Below are 22,791 nucleotides of genomic sequence, written 5' to 3'. Positions count from 1 at the left end.
CATGGTCAGTGGTTCAGATGAGAGACCATATCCACTCAGCTCTGCTTAGTATGTCCCATTCGCAAGACACTTCTGTGCAGGCGGGTGAGCCTGACTGTGTGGTGCACATGTGCTAACATAGTGGTTCATACAACTCATCACCCTGCCCAGAAAGGGAAGCCACCAGAGCAGTCTCCAGGGTAACATCGCACTGCAGTAAGTGTAGAGTAAGCTTGTGCTATCATACAGACCATACCTTTTAGGATCAGAGAAACAAGAGCAGCCTGTTCTATTACTCAGGGCTTTGCCAAGTGACACGCATTTATGTGCCAATCGTCAATTCCTGTAGTGACGCTGGACTCTGCGCATCACTGTAGGGAACTGCCACGGGGACTGGCCAGGTGCTGCTGGAGCACTGGTACATCAGAGCTCAGAGTATCAATGCCTCTGAGGACAGGAGGCAAGAGGAGAGATAGCCATGGGCTTGAGTTGTGACGGACAGGAGGCCCGCACAGCAGAAGAAGGGCCATAGAGGTGAGTGGAGGAGAGGGAGCGGATGGGTGCAGAATGCCTTAGGCACAGGAGGCATCCTTCAGGTGTGGGAATCAGCTCACCTAGGTTAGCAGGTGTGGCTTGCACCAAAAAGGACTGCCTCCCTTTCCACTCAGTGATACTGCCAGAATCCTGGGGGGGGGGACCCTTCTGCCTCCTGTAACATCACTGTGACTCATGTTACATCCTGCAACCCACCTAGCTTTTAGACTTGCTTATTCCCCCTGCAGTCCCCTGCAACCTCTTCATTTCCAGCAACAGGTGACAGGAGGACATCACTTAGGGATCACTTGCTGTGACGGGGGAAGTCAATGCAACCCAGCAGCCTGAGTCAAGGCAGGCTTCTGGGGCTCTCAGGCCAAAGGGACAGACCACCATCTGTGTATTGCGGCAGCAGGGCTGTCCCTGACAAGCACAGCCCTTCTTACCTCAGTGAAAAGAATCACAGAGAGTTGTTGGTGAGGGCAGCAGACAGTTGTAATCCCCCCCCCCCTTTACTGTCTCCCCTTAATTTTTTATTCTGAATAGCACAATCCTTACAGGACACTCAGGCTGAGCAGGGTCCCTGTCAGATACCACCACTTTAATGGGGGCTGGGAAGGTCAGGGGGCTCATCCCTAGCAGGCCTGCCAGGAAGAAACATTCCGCACATCCCCCAAGATCAATGAGCCCTCCACAACTCTCATTGGAAAAGGTCCCGCAAGCAACCTGGAGGAGGGCTTTTGGTTGAAACCCACACCCAGAAGGACACTCTCCCTACCTCTACCCTTTCATCTTGCAGTCTTCAACCAAAAACTTACATTAAATTTAGTGTTTTTTGGAGGATGCTGGAGCCATGCTTTTTTCTAGCAATGATTGTCTAACAGGACGAAAGACTCTGCTCCTAACAGAAAATTCATATACACCCCGGGGAGAGGGGCCTACCACAACTAGGTGCTTCGCCCTCAACTGCAACTCCAGCTCAAGGGCAGGATGAAAGCAAAGAGGCCAATGCTCAACTCCTCCATAACTAAATTGAAAGGAGAACTATTGACCTAAAGGATGTAAAGTTTACATAATGGCACAACTAAACTGTTCAAGGCCAAACTGCTCTTTCAAGCCAGAGCCTTCTGTCTCTCACCTTTCCAGCACAAGTATTAGAAGGCAAACCTTTCTCCAGGCCTCTCATCACAGGATGCGTGACAAGCAAGACGATTGCAGATAAGGAGACAAGCCATTCTTTTGCTCCAGAGGGAAAACTTATCGGACCTCAACATTCAGAGGAAGGGGAATCACAGAGTTCTTATAGAAATCTCATTGCACCCATGGATCCAGGCATGACTTTGTCTGCTGCATCTTTACTATTACCCCAGCTTATTCAGCAGGAAGAGTTAAGCTTAATGATAAAAAGCCAGTCCATTGCATCAACAGCTACAACTGAGCCTACATGCTGCCTCAAGGCATCTCTTAAGAAAGAGCATCAAGATTCAAAAGCCAGAGGCTGAACAGGAGTCACAGAATGACATCTCCTACTTCATGACCCAAGAATGGAAGGAGATGGTGGAATCATATGCACAGGGCTCATCCCCTACAAATGCCACACAAGGCATTAAACTCAAAGGCACTAATCCTGGGCTAGAGGGGTATGACTGCAAGAATACAAGCACCACCTGGTCAACTTTATTAACCACTATGCAGTTAACTGTAGATGCCCTACACCATTATTTGGATAAAATGGATATCCAGATCACACCTCTCAACAGACTGGTGACTTACATTGCGGGTACAGACGGGAAATTGGGTGACCTCAACAACCAATCAAATGCACATGTGGTGAAGCATATGCACTACAACAAAATTGTTCCTGTCCACCAGTTATGCATAAGCTAACTACCCTGCCTGCTATGCTGACTGATCTCCTCAAGGATAAGAAGCAGACTATCAATCTAACAATGACCAATGTACCAACACGAGCTCTGGCCTGGAAATCAGGAATCACAAGAGGATATAAGCATCTCCCTGTACAAGTTGCCACTAGAAACCAGCTTGGGCCAAAAAGGCGGCAATCAAGCTAGAAGATCTAAAAGCCCAAACACACAGCATGACATTCCTGCCAGCATCAATATAAACTCACCGAGCTCTCCTGAGGGGGCTGGTCAGACTGCCAGAGCACAATCTGAACAAAGGCAATAGAGTAAAGGCAAGAATAAAAAATGCAACACAGCAAACCCCCTCAAGGAATATTCCATTCTCATCGTAAGGTATCGTAGGGAAAGGTATTTTGTTATTTCTCCTAACCAGCAATTCCCAACACAAGGTGATAACCAGACTGGCAAGAGTTCAGAAGGCAGCTGCCTCAAGGATCAGACTGGGAAAAACAGGGAGCCATCAAATGGAATGAGCAGCGCTGCAGTATTCTGAATGAGAGGGATGCAAACAACTGTGATAGTCTAAGCAAGAATTTACAGGGCTGTGGAACTGGAACCAGCTCACTGGCAAGAGGAGTGGCCCCACAGCCTGGCAGCACAAAGAGCATAAAGATAGGGACTGTTTGAGAAATCAAAAGTATGCCAGGAATGATACTGAGCAGTGCACATGACGAAACCTCCCAATTACCAGTGGGTGGTTCCAAGAAGGGAAGTGCTCCATGTAAGACCATGAACAAACCAGCCCAGCAGCTCTTGAAGTCAATGCCTCACCAGGGAAACAACTAGCAACCTGGCCCAGCTGCTTTGCGAGATACTACTGCCTAAAAGAACCAGTTCCTAGCATAGCATAATAAGGGATGTTCTACAGACTGAGCAGACTGACCAACCTGTCACAAATGTAGTAATAGCCACCTATAAATCAAAGGGGGAACATGACTTTCTAAACAGGGACAACACCCTAAGGCTGCTTGCCTGGATCCCCAATTTGGCATTCCTAAAGTCAACCAACCTGGTCTCAATAGACTTAATTGCAACAAAAATACCCACAATGAAGCAACCTACACAACCGGCAGATCAGTCAATATTGCTCAGAAGGTGATAATGAGAGGTCAACTCTTTGGTAATGTGGGATAAGACTAAGGCCATTTATCAAACCAGGGGACCCCCTCCCTTTACTACCTGAGGCACTAACAAAGTATAACGCCCGCTTGTGCGCTGCTCCATACTCAGTTCTTACTGGAGCGCTGAGTAAATTACATGGAGCTTCCTCCAGTGTTCCAACTGGCCTGCATTCATAAGCACTTCGGCACTCAGTCCGAGATTGGTGATTGCTCTCTCAAGCTATAAACAACACGTGTATCTTGTGACACAACCTGGATAACAGCGCCAGGACCAAGGCAGTACCTAAATCCCTTTGCCTCTGCTCGTGGAATGTAAATGGCCTAGCAAACAAACCACTGGATCTAGGAGTCTTAACATACCTGCAATCTGACAACATTATCCTCTTACAGGAAACATGGCTTGAAAACCCTTTCCATCTGCAGAGTTTCACACACTTCACTGTGCCGGCACGTAAAGAAGAAAAATACAGACACTCGCTGGTTGGCTAGCGACATACATTTCTACATCGAGAAAGAACACAGGCAAAGCACTACACTCCAACTCACCAGCCATAAATGCAATCATCATTCCAATTAGCTGCCAGGATGTCAAGATCAAACTTGCAATCATCAATGTCTACATACACCGTGCAGACACGCAAATGTATGCCAGAGCACTGCTGGTGGAAATTCTGAGGTTCCAGCAGGAAGAGCAGATCACTGACCTTATAGTCTCAGGAGACCTCAATCTTCACCTTGATTCTTCCTCATGAGATGATCTTACATCAGCACAATTCTTGCTCTGGAACATACCAACTCAAGGGACGAGCAGAACTGGCAATTTAAGTACAACAGGCAGTTCACTCCTAGGTGATTTAGAACACAAAAACGTATGTGCTTTCTACGGTCACTTCCAAGGGTATAAACCACTTGCTGTTTCGTACCACTCCACTACAGATCACTCCACAATGAATCACAATTTTATCACTATACCATTGCTAATTTAGGTATCCTGATTTCATCTTGGTGAAAGGAAGGATGGTAAACATCTCCCGCAAGAGGTGATCCTCGAACAGCTACTGAAGGCTTCCAACAGTCTGTGGAAATTAATGGTCAAACTTATACCATCAACAGTAAGAGAATCAAAATTTCTCCCTCAACTATGAATGGGTTGCTAGACTTAGCAAAGAGGCTACTTTATCAAATAACTTCTGATAATGCCGAAACAACCGGGGAGCAGTTGGCCACAGAGCTAGCTAAGGAATTTGCAACTCAAGTATGTGCAGGGGTAAAAAAACAAAGAAACCAACATCCTGGATTTATCCCTCCAGCACAATCCAAACAATTAAAATCACTGAAAAGGACTGTAAATAAGGCAATAAGAAATCTTCATCAAAGACCAGGTGATGCCCAGCAAATAAAAATATTAAGGACGAACAAACATCTATTAAAGAGATTGAAATTGTCCATAAAAGGCAGTAGGAAGACACCTTATGTGCCAAACTATTTTGTGGCATAAAAAACCACAATGGTGCTCGCTTCTGGGCAACAGTAACAGGCTGCTCCATTCTAGTCACAGGATGATCAACTCGCACCAAACACAGAAAACCTGGGTCAACGTCTTGACTGCTCATTTCAATAAGCCAGCCCTTTGAGGACCCCTGGAGCAATAAGCAAGGAAGAACCAGCACCAGGCTACAACCACTACACATTAAGAGGAGTCAGGAAACCACTACCTACTCCTTATACAAACCAAATCAAAAGGCAGAAAACAAAGGGCAGAAGAGAAGGGGCCCCTGGTCCAAACATTCTCTGGACCTCTATAAACTAGATCCAGCCTACTGAGCGACTGCCAAATAGTCTTTTTGTATGTACAAACCCCATTTTGCAATTTGGTAACCTATTACTGAAACGCGAAATGGGTTTGCAATTCGGTATTAGGAAGGGGAATGTTAAGGGTGTCCCTTCGTAATTGTGACTCGCTGTAATAGCGACGCGATGTAAGAATGTTTTGAGACCGAAATGCAGTCACAAAACATTTGCAGTTTACCAGCAACTTTAAGTTGGTTGTAACCCATTCACAAATGGGAAGGGGTCCCCATGGGACCCCTTCCGTTTTGTGAAAGTGGGTGCAAACACTTTGTAAAGGCAGGCAGTGGTCCCACTGACCACTGACTACTCTTAAAAAATTAAAATAAAACTTTTCATTTTTGTTTTTGACACATATCCTGTTTCCTTTAAGGAAATCATGCTGAATTTCAATAAATAAAGTTCCTTAATTTAAAAGCAAACACAAACATGGTGGCCCGCTGTCCCCAGCAGGCCACCATCCCTGTATTTGTAGTGATTCCCAATGTGTTGATAATTGCTACCTACCTCATGAATACGAATGCGGTAGGAGAATTGGGACCCAAAGGGACGAGCATTCAGTGTAAAACACATTATTGTACTTAGCTGTTTGTGATTTCATAATAGTGAATCGCAAAAATGTGCTTTTAGAAAATCGCAAACCCAAGGCTATACATGTGGCCCTATATTTTCACCTATAGAAAGATCTACAGTTCAAGGACGCCACAGTGAGACAATACCTTAAGATGTCCCTCACAAAAAAACAGTTTGAGTCAACTGTGGGACACTCCTACCAGCAAGCTATGCTTCAAAAATCCGGTGAGCAAAACCAACAACTCGCTTTCTATGGCAGAGGAAAATGTGGTTCTATCCAAAAGAAGCCACTACTGGATGGTCCTGAATAACTATAGTACACCCAATCCTTAACTATATCTCCAGGTAGGGTACAATAATAGTGTCAAAGAGAAATTTCTAAAATACCGCTTTGGATTGCTGTCATTGCAGATTCATCTACCTTAGAAGCAGAGAATATAGGTGCAGGCTGGTGTTGACTATGCCACGAGAGAGTACAGGACTTGCTCCACCTAATATGTACCTTTAAGGATCTGCCATGGCACTGGAGGTCACTCTTAAAATCCATTTTAATCAAAGAAGAATCCGTATACGCAAGCAGGCCATGCTGCCCTGTTTTGCCCCTATTGATCCACAACTCAACTGTAGCTTAGCGAAGTTCCTCAGAAGGGTGGAAAGGAAAATGGCAGCCCTAACAACATCGTCCTCCTAAGACGCGTTATTCCACTGAATGTATGCAACCGGCACTCAATTACTTTTAACACAGGTACTCTTATGACTCCCAAGTCTGCACTGGCAGAAACTTGCCAGAGGAGCCTAACTGACACCTGTTTTTTCCACACTCTGTCACCTACAACAACCTGTATTATCTCTGCCATCCTTTGAGATTTTGCGCAATTAGTACAGAGCTTGTGATACTAGTATACATATTCAATCTACCTACCGCTTTCTGCAAATTAGTGCAGTATCATCCAAATGTTTACATAGATAAGAGACCGGCTCTCATGGGTAACTTGGCGGGATTGCATCTGATAGCCAACAAGAACCTAATTTGGCACATGGGCAGACTGGACCTAAGTCACGCAGTGTCTATGCTCTCTTGCACTTTTTACCTAAAAGGTTCCCAACTGTGCATCCAGTCTACCGTCCCTGTTATAACTGTTAATTTGCACATCAAGGTCTTTACATGGCTTGTCTTAAAAGACAAATGACTCACTGGACTGGCATGTCACACTGTGCCACAATTTGGGGCAATTTTCACATCTGAGTCCGTTACTGGGTTTGCTCTGGAAGATACAAGACTTGCAGGATTGATATGCCACAACCGTTAAGCTGTGACCATGGTGAATTTCGACATTGCATTGTTGTTGATGCTTTTTAGTGTCCATTTGTTCTGGTACTTTTATGACTAACTTGTGCATTTATGGTTTTAATTGTTTTTGCAATTGTTTTAATTAACAAAATTATTTTAATAAACTAAATTAAACAGTAGTGATGCAAGAACACTTGTAATATGTGTTAGTCAAACCAAAGATGGATGCCACTTGCCATGGCTGAGTACTACAATTGGCAGTACAATGGATATATTTTAGAAATCACAAGTGTTATAGGGATGGATACATTGCTTTTAAAATGTAGGCAATGCACCTTCCTAAAATGTTTTAAGTTGGAATCTTAAAAGAGCTCAAGGCCTTTTTCCAGGTGACAAACAGATTTGTGTCAGCAATATTTGAATTTGTTGGTTGCAAAAGTTAAGAGCAGCATTCATATTTGTTGTGCAAAATATTATTTACTACAATATCGCTCATCACTTCAATCAAAATAAGATACTATTTCATTAAAGAGTGTACATCTGATTGTTTTTAGACTTTTACCTCTAAGTTTGCCATGTAGTTCTTTGCTTTTGTGGACCCATTATTCTTTAATGCTACTGTAAACGATAAATCATCTTTTTCATTTGTTGACAAATAAAGCCTGGTCTGTGATTGGAGGAGATGTTCGCCTTTGTCCAGATGATGCTTTCCAGAGACAATTACCTGCCACAATAAAACATTGCCAAAGTTACAACCAAGAAAACCAATGAGTACTTTTATTTCCCGGTTTCACAGGTGTATCATTAGGTTACTGGTCTATTGAATCTAAAAAGGTATGCCAATATGTTTCTCTAATGCACTGTACATTTTTGGAGTATGTGAAAAATCAAATTGTCCTTCCCTTGTCAATAACATACCACACTTTCTGCAGATAGAGCCATTTTCAAATGAAAGGTTAATAGAAAGTCTGATGATATTCACTCCAGCACTTTACAAATCAGCATCAATACATGAAACATTGGTTTCAAACCAATGGTAATAGACAGAGTTGCCTCACTTAGAAAGTTAAAGATTTCCACAGCAGGTTACCCTACTAATGGCTTACATAGCTGAAACTCATTTACTCCCACAGTTGTAGATATGGAACTAGTTAGAAAATTGTGCTTATACAATTTTATGATAATGTCTTCTTCGTAAAAGTTAGATCAAACTCTAACATTACTCTTTTACAAACGAACACACGCATTAATTGAATCACTGTGAAGCACTGCCTAAGTATCTGGCCTTCATGGATTTATCCTGTACATTTGATTGTGTCAATTAAACCAGGGTTTCGAGGAGTCTATGGTGGACTTCCTTGCTGATATACACTCTGACCTGAAGGCTAAGGGGCGCTTTGGCCCAAACAATGAGCTTTCCAATTAGAGCAGGGAGAGAGACAGGGCTATGTTTTAGCACTAATTCTGTTTCTTCTTCATATTAACGATTTCAATAAATACTTAATGGATCAGGTATTGGATGTGCCCCTAATGAAATCCTTACCTCTACTGGCTTTATTGTACATGGATGAGGCGGTCTTACTGGCCGAAAATCCTGGAGCTCTTTTTTCAGAGCCTTTGTAATTTTTATGTTGGAATTCGATTTGGAAACAAACTTTAACAGGTCGAAAATAATGGTATGCAGGGGCTGTAGCCAAACTTTAAGTGCTCTATCAATTAATGGCAACATTCTGTCTAAGGTTTCTCAATTTCCATACTTGGGAATTATTTTGATCACTCAAATTTGTGGAGACATTGTCTGTTTATCCAGGGTCAGATAGTACGACAGTCAGTGGGCACCTTTATCTTCTGCTATAGGCAACAAGTCCCCTGCACCTCTGATGGAAATGTATTATGGACAATGTGTTCCGATTGCTCTGTATAGAGCATGAGTTTAGGGATACTGACATGAACGACCTAATCAGCTTGAAGAGAATTACTGTCTTCTGTCTTTTGAGCTTTCCTCCCTTCTGTTCCACTTTCATTTGCCATGAGGAGTGTGGCCTTTCATATATATAGAAGACTTCATAAAATACCTCCATTATTACTCTGGATCTCAGTTTGGTCCAATCCTCTTGCTATATTTAATCAGAATGTTATTATGGACTGCGTAAACTGCAAAGAGGTTCTCAAAACCCCCTGCTTGTCCTATGTTAAGGACGTTCTAGAGGACTTGGGGAGATCTGATCTGTTTACAGACTCAGCCACTAATCGTGGGCCAGACAGACAGAATGTAAAGCTACTGTTTCTGAACAATAGACATATGAAAATGGAAGATGAAGAACTGGTTGAAATCTCTGATAGGTTTTATGTTATTAATCTGACATGGCAGGGAAGAGAAGCCTAATTACTGAAAGGGGAATGGGTGACTCCTTACTCACTTTTGGACCAGGTTCATCCATTCTCAAATCTGCTTCTCATTGAGTCAAAATACTTATTGTAAAGTACGTCTGTCCCTGTGATGGGCTCTCTGACCAGATACTATTGCACTTTGTATTATTCTGTAAATGTTACTGTATATGTTAAAAATGTTTCTTAGTTCCTTTATTGAAAATATATATTTTCATTCAGTGTAGACCAGCTCTGTGATTTTTTCAGTTACCAGAGTGGAATAATGTTTGCTTTTCAGAGAACTCCTTTCTAAGTGAGCGCCTTTTTAACTTCACTATTCTATGGTCTTTTTTTAAATTTTAAGCTTTATTGTGTATGGTTATATTTTGTATCGCATCAGTATTGTGACCGACTAACTGACCGCATTAAGATTAAAAAACATGCACATTGAGCGAGCAGTTTAGAAAAATCTAGCATGGCATTATTGTGGCTGATTGTAAATATTTTCCATTTTTGTGCGCTCTTTGACAAATCTAGCTTAGTTTAAGAAGTACCGCTCGGATTACTGTACAATATCTTTTCAATTAGGGATTTACTAAATGAATAGATATGATTCCCTAAATGCAAAAACTGTTTTATCCCCTAATATTTTTTCATCAATATGTCATTGCAAATATTTTGAGAATAAAAGTAAAAACTCCTAACTTCACTTTATGAAACGAGTCACACTTTCACTTGAAAACCTATGACTGCCGTGAACAAACCATGTTATCATCCTCATATCTTTTTGGATGACTGTTCGACCCGGGTTAAGAAAAGCAGTCCTTAAATGCATTTAAAAGTTAGCAGACATTGCTCTCACATGAATTCGGGGAACTTAGAACCCTGAGTAGTTATAGTTTGTGTAAATTTAGGAACTTGACCTCGGAGATAACAATCGATAACAACACATTTTTAGGTAAAAAAGACTTTTAAAAATCTATATGTATTTGTAAAAAGCAGATATAATCCTAAATTAAATTGCAGATATCAAAACAGAGTCGATTCCGCTGCTCAAATTTGGAAAATTGAAATTTAGTACACATTGTAGGGATATATGATGAAATTAAAGATTGTTAAACTTTAAACTGTATTTCAAACGACATTTATACACATTTTCAGTTGTAAAAAATTAAAAGTAGCAACTCCATTCAATAGTCACTGTAGAGAGCCCTATGTATATATGTAAAAGACATGACAACTTACAACACATTTAGTGAGTCAAGTCGCACTGAATAAAAGTGCAGAAATTAGCATGAACATCTAAGATCACTTGTCTTCTAATTTCTGCACTCAAAGCACTTATCATAATAACCCGCTTTCGGTTGAGAAAGAAAATGTATTGTATTTAGTCATTATACTAAGAAATCTAGCATGGGGTGTGGCCACCCAAGATGGCCGACAGGAACTGCTTCTAAGGAGCTCTGTGCTACCACAGCCTTATCCTCCAATACCTGCCATACCTAAAAACTACTGTCCCTAATTATATCTGAAAGATGTCCTGCATTGTAAGTTACAGGTGGAGTCGGGCAGTTTGACCGATGGGGTGTTTGCGGCTTGCTGCGTCACTTGAAGCCATGGGGTCAATTGCCTGGGACCTATGCCATCTCGTGATTGCGGGTGGGCCAGAGGACACTGCATGGCCTTTAGTGCTTCGAGCGGGCAAAGTGGCAGTGAGAAGACACGTGAGAGGTGTGCAGGGGGCCCTATGCCCCTCACACATCCGCTTAGTACTGTCATTCTTTGTTAAAAAGATCTATGGCAAAGAGCCCTCCAGTGGTGCCCGTCAAACATTGCAGTGCCGGCCTGTCTAGGAGCAGTGCCCGATGATGAAGCATGTCACCCAATGGTGAGTGAGGGCTACTGTTCTTGTAAGATTAATGCATGCGGTGACTGAAAAGACCCGTACCCTAATTGGTGGAATGGAGTCTGTTCTTTTGGAATAGCGCATCTTGATTCAGTTATAGGTTCATGAATGTAGGTTGATGCACTGGACCACATAATTCTTCCTAAGTGTATATCCCTATACATTTTTGGCATGGCCCTAATCTTTGGCCAGGAGTCGTGTGGGCTCACCCCACCATGCAGATCTGTGATCGTGCGGGTCCAGTTGGGCCCTGGTGATGCGTGGCTCCCTAAATCTCCTGTTGCATGGGGAGGATGACACTTGCCTCCGGAAGGACTTCTATCTTGTGGAGAGGTCAGCACAGGTGAGAGCCTGAGGAGGCTGCAGCCATGGTGCCGGGGTGGGGACGCTGTGGATGTTGTGGACCCCGGATCCCCTGATGTAATGGTTTCCTTGATTGAAGGCAGGCAACACTTTGGAGGCATTTGCTGGAGGCGGGACCTGTGTTGCTGGAGTTCTGGGGGCCCCTCTGAACATTTGGGGGGCCAGACTGGGGTGCCCTATATCCTTGTGTGGCCCTAGGGGCGTCAGCTCCGTGGTGCTGCTGGTCACCTGGCCGGGGTGGGTGGAGACGGTGCTGGCCCAATCACCTGAACTGAGCCTGTGGCCGGACACTGTATAGTTAGTCACACTATTCAACTGGAGCTGTGTGTCACAGACCCTGGTGGGAGTGTCTGTACTCCCCCTCTTATCGGACAGCCCCCAGAGTGATAAGAGTCAAGGGCAAAGTTAAATGTTGTGAGTTGGGCTGCAGTGCTACTTGTGTCTCCTAGACTCTCCTTAGACTGTTATAAGCTGCGTCGTGGTTGGTGAGTTGGTGGAGGCCGGAGCAGACACTCTACTGGTGACTGCAGGGGAAAGAGAGTACACAGGGAGGTGGTCCTGACTCCCAGTTTTCCAGGAGTGTTACTGCAGTGGGCTAACCCATATCTCCATTTATGGGGAGGAACATGCAGCTCACCCCCTTCTAGGAGAACACCATGGACCATTACTCTACGCTGGCCCCCTCTTCACAGCAGCAAACGCGACAAGCTGGTCATGGGAAAGATCCTGGATCTAGCTCATCTGCTGAGGATCCCTCTCGGGCAGAACTGTTGGCGTCATACATGGGTCGAGTGCAGCCTTCGAGGGAAAGATTGAGACATGGCAACTGAGGTCAACCTCCTCCAGGTGGATCTCAGGAAGGTATCGGATAAGGTGCAGATTGCAGAGGACTCTATCTTCAAACTTCAAAGTGAAATCACTACTCTGCAGAAACAGTTGGCCATGGTCACCTCTAAAGCTGGGACCCTTAAGGCACAAGTAGAGGATGTGGAGGGCAGGTCCTGCCACAATAATGTTCATTTTCCTGGGTTTCGGGAGCGAGCTGAAGGCAGTGCAACAGAATTGTTTGTGGAGGGATGAATCTGGAACGTGCTGAAATCGTCTAGGTTATACCTGATGTTCGTGACTGAAAGGGCGCATCAGGCACTTGGTGGCCCTTCCGAGTCCTGGGGAGCCGGCACGTGCTATCATTGCAGGGATCCTGAACTACAAAGACAGGGACTGCATCCTCAATGCAGCCCGTGAGACAGACACTGCTCACTTTGAGAATCATACAATCTCCATTTATCCAGACTACACCAACAAGAATCAGGGGTCTCGGAAGGGTTTCTTGGAGGGGAAGCCCAAGCTGCGATCAATGGGCCTCCGCTACATACTACTGTGCCTGGCTCAACTGAGGGTCTTGTCTGGAGGCAGGTCCCATTTCTTTGACACTCCTGACGATGTGTGGAGGTGGTTGGAGGTTTGTGACAAGGTGCTCCGAGAAGGTACGGGATCCTGGTGGGGTGGCCCTCGTTGTACCTGTGGGGCTCGTAGCTCAAACTGGAGAACCCAAGAGGATGATCATCATCTCTCATGGAGGAGGGCCCGCCAAGAGTTGATATCCAGGGTGATGGCATCATGGCTTTGGTGCCGTGGGATTCCGAGCCCGCCACTGGGGGGACTGTGTCCAATTCGGAGCGAGACCTGGACAAGGGGGATTCTGATACTTGAAATGGTCTCCTTTATATGTGTATTTGCAATGTTCTTGTGTTCTCTCTCTCCTTTCTAAGTTCTTCTCCTTGGGGGCTGTGAGACACCATTCCCAAGAAAGGTGATGGAGCTTTGTCATCTTAAGTCAGCTGAGCAGATATAGCTATTTTGTATTAGGTACAGAAAAACACTTCTGTGGGTTAGGGAGGTGTTCTTCTCCATGCTAAGTGGTAGGCCATGTGTTTGGGTCTGGGGTTTAGGCTGTGGGTCCTGGCAGCATGGATTAAATGGATATACAGTATGAGTTATTGTTGTTGAACTGTCTATCCAGGGTGTGGGGAGTTGGGGGTGTTACATTGTTTGATGCTCCTACTTGTTATGGAGTTTGAGTTTTTGCTTGCAGTGCATATGAGCAGCTGAGTTTTTCCTGACAGTCAACTGGAATGCAACTTAAGAGCAGGTGGCTGAGGAGGGGACTGATGTTGGTACCACAGAGAAGTTATTGTACTTTTGCATGGCTGAATGTACAAATATCTTAAATTGGAATGTTAGGGGCCTGAAAGGCTACTCCACGAGGTATAGGGTTCATTTGTTCCTCCGGCGCCACCCAGTGCCAATAGCCTGCTTGCAAGAAACACATTTAATGGGAGAGGAATCACAAAAGTTGAGAAAGGAATAAAGGGGTAAATTGTTCTCAGCCACGTACTCCTTTAATGCCTGGGGGCAGCCATATGGATTCCATCTGGGGGTCCCCTTTCGGCACACATACAGCGAGGTGGATTTAGAGGGGTGCTATCTTCTGCTCCAGGGTACACTGGATGGTCAGCCCATGACCCTCCTGAACATCGATGACAATTATTCCTTTGCCTGCATTCAGGACCTACTGGAAGATAGCATTGAGATTCTGGTGATCGGGTGGGGTATTACAACTGTGTCCTGGATGGGGATGGGGACCTTTATTCGTCAAAGCAGGCTACCAAGCCCCTGATGACTTAATCTCTTATGGCAGTCATGCGTAACTTGGGGTTTCGTGATAGTTGGCGAGTACTGCACCCCGAGGGTCGAGAGTATACCTGTCACTTCCTACCCTATGGCACCTATAGTCACTTGGACTGCATGTAAGTGGCTGGTGTGGATTCAAGGATACTACTGGGGGTGTCTCACCTGCGATGGCTCCTCAAGGATCATTCATCAGCACACTCAGTACGCAGCTGGTGTAAGCCATCAGAGATTTTTGGAGATCCTGTGTGTCAGGATGCGCTGGTGACTTCCCTCATTGATTACTTGGACACCAATTGGGGGACAGTGACTTCCAGAGCAGTTTTGAGTGGGGCATGTATAGGGACTACATGTGGTGTGCAGCGCCAATTTGGAGGCTGTGCTGGAAGTGCAGGAACGTCTCTTGGCAGACCTCCAGGGATCTGAGGTAACGTGGCTAGAGGTGCAGGTGGGGTGTTCCAGGCTCAACAGGAGGTGTGGAAGATCTAGGACTCTCTAAATAGGTGCACACCCAGTGCTATCTACCAACGTCTCCATGGGGGGAGAAATTTGGGAGGCTTCTGGCATGAATATTGTGGCAAAAGCAGGAGGTCCACCCTATTCTTCGTATCCACCATCCAGAGGGGGACTTGGTGACTAATTGCCAGGATATCCTGAGGGTTTTTGTGGACCATCTTAGCGGGGTATAACACGCGGGAGGGGTGGGACCCATGGGGAGATTTGAAGGTTTCTTGGCAGCTTTGGGGTTACTGACTCTGGGACTGGATTTCGTACAGGACCTGAAGTTAGAGATCTCCCTGGAGGAACTGGGTGAAGCAATTCGGGCACTCAATGGATCCAAGACAGCAGGCCGGGAAGGCTTCTCTGTGAGCTTTATCAGGCCTACTCCATTATACTTCAAGAGAAATTGCTAGAGGTCCTTCAGGAGGTGCAAGCAAAAGGGATTCTCCCACACTCCTGAAGGAAGGGGTTGTCTGCCTTCTATTGAAACTCGGGGGTATTACTTAAGTTGTTGGTGAGGCATTTTGAGGGAGTGATTCAAGAACTGGTACATGACGACCAATGCAGCTTGATGCCGGCCCATAGCACTGCTTTCAATCTACAGAGGCTCAATCAGGTGCTGCATGAGACCATGGATGACGAGCGTGAGCTGGCCCTGGGCTGCGTGAACCTGGAAAAAGCTTTTGGCACTGTGGAGAGGGCATATCTTATGGTAGCAAACAGTTAGGAGCGCACCTGCCTGACATCCCAGCAATTAATCTGCCCCATTGCATCATGGTAGATGTAGTATCTTCAAAAAACGAACTCCATTCATTTTAAATATTTCACCTTTAAGTAGGTACAGCCTTTACTGTGCATCTCTGGACACATGTGTTTCTGGGTTAGTCCCTTCTTCAGCAGAGAACATATTTGCGGGGTGCTGGGAATGCTGCCATAAATCACCTGGTTTCAGTACCTCTTCCCTGGCCTGCTGGTGCCTGCTCCAGAGCTCGTCAGCCCAATAGCTCAAGGGAGCCTTTAAAGTCACAAACAGTTAGGAGCGCACCTGCCTGACATCCCAGCAATTAATCTGCCCCATTGCATCATGGTAGATGTAGTATCTTCAAAAAACGAACTCCATTAATTTTAAATATTTCACCTTTAAGTAGGTACAGCCTTTACTGTGCATCTCTGAAATATTTAAAATTAATGGAGTTCGTTTTTTGAAGATACTACATCTACCATGATGCAATGGGGCAGATTAATTGCTGGGATGTCAGGCAGGTGCGCTCCTAACTGTTTGTGACTTTAAAGGCTCCCTTGAGCTATTGGGCTGACGAGCTCTGGAGCAGATTAATTGCTGGGATGTCAGGCAGGTGCGCTCCTAACTGTTTATATCTTATGGTAGTGTTGAGGGCAATGGGGTTTGGGCCAGTTTTCTGTAGCTGGGTGTGGCTTTTATATACTAATCCCCCGGTTCGTGTCAAGATTGGGGGGTGGCCTCTCAGATGAGTCGGTGGTTGGAGGGGGACCAGGCAGGGTTGTCCCCTCTCACCCCTCCTATTTGCTCTTGCACTTGAGCCATTGCGAGGGAATTGTAGCTGTGGGAGATTCGAGGGGGTGGCTCCAGGCATGTTGTTTCTCTATATGCGGAAGATGCACTGATGTATGTTCAGTCCCGCTGCAGAGCAGTGCCAATCTTGATGGGGTTGTTGACTAAGTTTAGTGAGGTGCCTGGCCTTCCAATCAATGTCCAGAGTGTCACTACTGTTTCCACTTGGAAGTCCGATTGGGACACCCAGTGACCGACTGCCAGAGCTGGGCCTTTGCTGAGAGATGGAGGGATTTAGATGCTTGGGTATATGTGTTGCTCATACTGTGGAGGTGTATCGGCATTTAAATGAGGATAGACTCGTGGGTGGCCATGAAGGTTTAGTAGCATTGTGGAACAGGCTCCCCCTGTCAGTGATAGGTACGGCCACAGTGTACGAGATGGTTTTTCTCCCTTGCTGCCTGTATCTAGTTCAAAATACAATTTTCCCACTCAGACCGCAATTCTTTCATAAGCTGAACAGCCTACTCATCTCCCTGGTTGGGCAGAGCAGCATTGTAGAGTAGCTTCTGGTTCTCAAACGTGATATCGAGGACGGGGGCCTTGCCCTCCCGGATACACTACACTACTATTATGGGGCTAATTTACAACATGTTGTACGGTGGTTGACTGAAACGAATAACTGGGGAAAGAGGTTGCTCCATTGAATGCTGGGGATGACACACCCTGGCATTTTTTTAATGAGGGGGTCAGTCTGAGCACCCGATTCCATACCTGGTGGGGCAGACAGCAGCGCTATGGGAAGAAGTGGTCAAGAAGGTATAGCACAGGGTTCCCTTTGACAGGGCACTTTATCTTTGGGACTTTGTTTTGGGCAATTATTGGGAATTTGTCAATGGATCAGTGGAGGGTGGAAGGATGCTGGGTGGTGGGGGACTTGTATCCTGGGGAAGTGTTCCTCACTTTTCAGGAGGCTCATAAAACCTTCAAAGTGGGACCGGGTCATTTCCTTCATTATGCCAAACTGGAAAGCGTCACACAAGAGGTGTGGGCTTGTTTTCCAGTGGGGCCATGGCCCTCTTCGGTACTTTATGGCCTACTTCAATTGGTGGAGGGGTGGCACCTTATTATCTTATTTATAAGGCGATCCAGGAGGACTTGGCAAGTGCCCCCTGTGCCGCATGTGGGGTCTGGGAGAGGAAGTTGGTGGAACCCATCGGGGATGCAGATTGGTCACGTGCTTGTGAGTAGGTGCAGAAGGTGCCTTGCAACCATAGATTTATGTTATTTAATTTTAACTTCCTCCATTGTACCTATGTGACCCCCCCCCAGGCAGTTGAATAGGATAGAGCCCTTGAAAGAAGCAAGATGTGCATGGTGTGGAGAGCTAGGGGCCATCTTCTTGCATCTTGACTGAGACTGTGTTGGTATTCAGAATTTCTGGAAGGAAGTAGTGCCTATTATAGTCAGGGCGATAGGGGTGGAGGTACCCCTGATTCTGATTATCTTTTGGGGGAGGTAATGTCCCCCAGGGGGCAGAGGATTCTCTACAGGCTCGCCCAGCTTGCATTGCTTCTGGCTTAACGATGAGTGGCTATTGGGTGGATGGGCACTCAGGTGCTGCTCACGTCTTCTTGGCTGCAGGATCTTCTTGAATGGAGGGTGGCCTAGGAGATGCATATGTACTTTGCCAGTACCGATAAGAGTACCATGGATGCAATTATGCTGTAGGGGCATCTTCTCAATAAGTACACTGGAGGGGATGATTCCAGCTCAAAAGTTAGTTCAGATTCGGAGATATTACTTCTGTGTACTCTGTAATGATATGTAAACAGCTGTGAAGGCCAAGTGTGACAGCACTGTACTATCTACTGTATACCTGGCTTAATGATTTGGACACAAAACATGTTTTTTCTTTCTCTCCTTTTTTCCTTTTCTTTCTCCTTTTCTTGCTTGTGGTACTTTTGCTATCCATTTATGTTCAGCCATGTACACTGTTGCCTTCTGCATGTAATGCCATCTACTGTGTAAGTGATACTTCTCCTCATGTATGACTGAAGACATGCACGGCCAGCTACAGTTGAGTTTTGTTGTACAAAATCAATATAACAAAGTTAAAAAAAGAAAAATAGCACAAGGGAATAACCTTATTGCAATAAGTTTGATTCATATTTATTTCTCACCCAAACACCTCACCCTGACTATTAGATAGGCTGCTTTGATGCATGATGGCTTCTGAGGGTTCAGGCAATGGCTCAACGGTGGTAAGATGAGGGAGCCCAGCCAGCTGGCTCAGTTCTGGTAGTCTTGAGGAGGCAGGTGGCCAATGAAGGGTGGTAACATCAAGTAAGTGCTGAGATCCATGGCAGAAAGAGTTTTCCTTAGCCATTTCAGCTATGACCCATTGCAACCCTGCAGCTGCCCACAACCAAAGAAATGCAAGAAGCAACCAGTAAATTTAAGCACCAACGCCATGATGCAGGTGACCTTGAGCAGGCAAATCTATTTTACAACTTTTCATATCTTGGTGGCAGTATGTTGCAAAAAGGCCCAGGCAAAATTTCCATTAGGCCAGTGTAATGTCACATAATTTTGGTATTTTTGTGTTATGCTTGTTATGGGAAATTCTTGAAATTATGCTATTAGGCCACATCACGTAATCACGCACTGCTCTTGGCAGAAAGTTAGCATAGGTGCAGAGGAACACAACAAATAACCAGAATGCAAGAGGCTGCTGTTTGGGGTGCTTGTTTTTTGCAATATGTTCTAGTGCAAAATGTGTCCTTGTGTCCAAATGGACATAAGGCCACATTTAGGCCCATATTTATGGAAAATGGCGCTAATTTAACATCATATTTATATTTTGACGCTAGACCGGTCTAGCTTCAAAATATTGGAGTTATCTCCATTTTAAGGAAGCGCCACCCCACCATGCGTCTCATTACGACAGTGAGATGCAAGGTAGGCTCTCCCTTCCTAAAAATGATGCTAGCCCTCAGCGCCATATTTAACTCCCGATGCTGAATTAACACGCAACGAGGAGGCGGACCTACATAATGGCGCTAAGCCCAATTAGCGTCATTATTAAACACCTAGTCAGACCAGGCGTTAAAGAGCTGGTTGGCCCAATTCCAGGGGGAAACACCATGGAATGGGCACATAGATGCCCACCCAACCCGCAGCATCACTACCACCAACACCACAGGGACACAACTGGAGAGGGAAGCCCATCACAGGTAAGCGTATGTGTGTGGAGTGCCACTGGGGCCCCATACATGGACCCCATCTGCCTAGCACTGGGTATGTTGGGCTTGCACAGAGGACACTGGGCCCCTGTGGTGGGCATTGGCGTTGTGGTAATGACTCCTGTCTCTACTTAGACAGGAGTCATTTTTTGGCTGCTTGTGCATCAAAAAATGATGCTAGGCTGACTAGCAGCAGATATTTTACAGCTAATCAGCCTACCGTCATTTTTGACCCACTAGTGCCATTTCCCCTAATGCCATCCATCACCGACTAGCATCTTTTTTTGAGACGCTAACCATTCTTTTGCCCTATTGTGCGTCATATTTTAAATATGGAGCACTGATGGCCTTAGTGCGTTATTTTCCTTAAATATGAGCCTTTGGGGGTTATTCTAACTTTGGAGGAGTGTTAATCCGTCCCAAAAGTGACGGTAAAGTGACGGATATACCACCAGCCGTATTACGAGTTCCATAGGATATAATGGACTCGTAATACGGCTGGTGGTAAATCCGTCACTTTTCCGTCACTTTTGGGACGGATTAACACCTCCTCCAAAGTTAGAATAACCCCCTTAGTGTTAAATTATAGCACCAAGGGCCAGATGTAGCAAAGGTTTTTACCCATTCTGTGTCTATGGGAAAAAGTGTTCGTACATATAGCCCCAAATGCCAATTTTGCATGATTACACATTATTTTAGATAACCTTTCTTTATTTCACAGATGCCTAGTTACAGTCTGAAATCTGTATGTGCTGGAACTGCAAGCCTCCAGAGGAGTTTGAAGAGTACAATCCAGGCTCCACCAGTCTTCTCCTGAAATGTTTACGTAGTCATCCAACACTGCAGTCTTGCCTTGGGCACAGTTTGAGATAAAATAGTCAGGAATATAAAGAGGCAAGGAAGTGAACGACAGTATGGTCCACAAACCATTTGTATTATTAAAATATTTGCTGACTGTCAAATTACAATCATTGCATGGTTATAATATTCTTGAATTTTTTCGCATATCACAATTTATCGCATTGCAACTTGTAAAATGCCATCATTGGTCCCCTTTAGAGGTATTTTAGCACTGGAATGAATTATATTCCATACCAGCCTACTTCTTTTGTTGATCATTTGTGACATCTACTGTGCATTGGCTCATTTGTATGACAAGAGTATCCCTTTCTCTAACTTCACGCCTGATTCATCCCTAAACCGAATTCAACTTGCTGTGCAGACAAAGGTCCATGAACTCTAAACCTTGCAATAATTCATGCCATACAATTCCAAGAACCAGTCTAATAACTGAAATATCTGAAATGTGGAACCATATTTTTGGAAGGACTGACATAAGTAGTAACTCAAATAGAGGGCAGCAATTGAGCTTTGATAGCAAATAGGAGCTAAGACATGGACCATCATAGATAGATGCTGAAGAAAACCCTTACTAATTCAAAACTCAAGCTCAATCTGTACCCTAAGATGAGAGCTACCTACGTGTTCTTGTACACTACGACTCAGACATGAATTGCCCTCTTGTATTAATAGCGACTTACATTTGGAAGTTCACAGACTCCAAGACTCGTGTAATGTTCTAGCGAGTCCACGTAGTTTGTCTCCATCCTTGCCAGTATGTGTTCCTTGCTGCAAGATGTTAGGAAAAGATTTTCCAGAGTAGCTTCTGCTTGAATTACATCTGGTTTTAATGGCCCATTTCTCTAAAACAAGATAAAGAAAACACAAATGATTGCTATTGCAATCATTACTCTGAACAGTTTCTTGAAATTCAATACTTGAACATGTTATTTAAAAAAAATATAATATGTAAATTGATTGTACAGTTCTTCTTCAATGTTTTGAAAAGGTGACCTTGTTTCTGCTGAACTACAATTACCAATAGCCCAGACCACTCCTCTGTTAAAATCATACTCAGAAATGAGGATTAAGTGTCTGTTTGTACATAAAAAGACTCATAATGAAATGAAGAGGACTTAGGATGCAGGGTTAGAAAAAAGGCAGAAATAATGAAATCCTAATGGATTGCATTGGGTTTCGTAAAATTATCAAAACTTAAAATAAAGACATTGAAGTAAAATTGTTTTTAATAACATTTTTAGACGCAAGCTCTTGTGCTCCTCTTTTTCTCGATAAATGCCCCACTGCTCTCTCCCGTGCAAAATACCACACAAATTCTTCTCAGCTACATTTTTGCTGACACCTCCTCTGCTAACCATCCATTTTCTTTTTAAGTGTCCCTCAACCTCTGGCATCTGTTCATAGCTTCTCCGGACTAATGACACCCCTTGAATGCAATCTGTTCGCTTCAGGCTGACTCTGTTAGTCAAGGGAAGCACACAAAGTTTTTTCCTGCCCAGTACTTAGTGCTTATTATGCAAAATAAATAAATAAATACATATCTTAAATGTGGGACGCTGACACCTACTTCAACCAGTGATGTAATCCACTACCACTCCTGACACTGCCCATTTCCATCATTACACTATTGCTTGCTGCCACCGTGAACAATGATAAAAGCTGGATCATTGTGAGAAAAGTTGGCCCTGTCTTACTCAGGTGCGTTTGTGAGGGTGGGATCTTTTCTCAAGAACAATTTGAAGAATTATGTCAACTATGTTGTATTACGGGGATTTGTAGAGTGCATCTAATCACCCAGGAGGGTACGCAGGTGCTAAATTTAGAAGGTCTGAAGGAGGAGGAAATCATACCTGTTTTGTCTCGAAGAGCCTTGTCTTGAGGTTCCTTCGAAAGTCTATGAGGGAGGGGGAAGTTCTGAGAGGTTGCAGGAATGCGTTCCAGGTCCTGGTTGCTCAGTATTAGAAGAAGTGTCCTCCGCTTCGAGCCTTCTTGATGCTAGGGAGGTGTGCTCTTGTGTGGGACGCAGATCAAAGGTGTACGGTGGGTTGGTAG

At 44.6% G+C, this 22,791-nt stretch overlaps 1 protein-coding gene across 4 annotated transcripts in view; it reads right to left on the bottom strand.

The window, feature by feature from the left end:
- The window catches only part of LOC138261322 (uncharacterized), an 888,401-nt gene that overhangs the window by 77,714 nt on the left and 787,896 nt on the right, over positions 1–22,791 (bottom strand). For 3 of the 4 annotated variants that reach the window (XM_069210158.1, XM_069210160.1, XM_069210159.1), the window contains 2 exons: positions 21,420–21,581; positions 7,834–7,995 (listed from right to left, as the gene is read on the bottom strand). In XM_069210158.1, the coding sequence (XP_069066259.1) occupies positions 7,834–7,995; positions 21,420–21,581 (324 nt within the window). Of the gene's footprint in view, positions 1–7,833; positions 7,996–21,419; positions 21,582–22,791 lie in introns of those variants that run through there. The other variant, XR_011199068.1, reaches the window with a different exon arrangement.

The sequence above is a fragment of the Pleurodeles waltl genome, chromosome 10, assembly GCF_031143425.1.
Source record: "Pleurodeles waltl isolate 20211129_DDA chromosome 10, aPleWal1.hap1.20221129, whole genome shotgun sequence".
Lineage (NCBI taxonomy): Eukaryota > Metazoa > Chordata > Amphibia > Caudata > Salamandridae > Pleurodeles > Pleurodeles waltl.
Note: the sequence above shows the minus strand (reverse complement) of the source record. Positions and strands in the feature narration are given on the sequence as shown.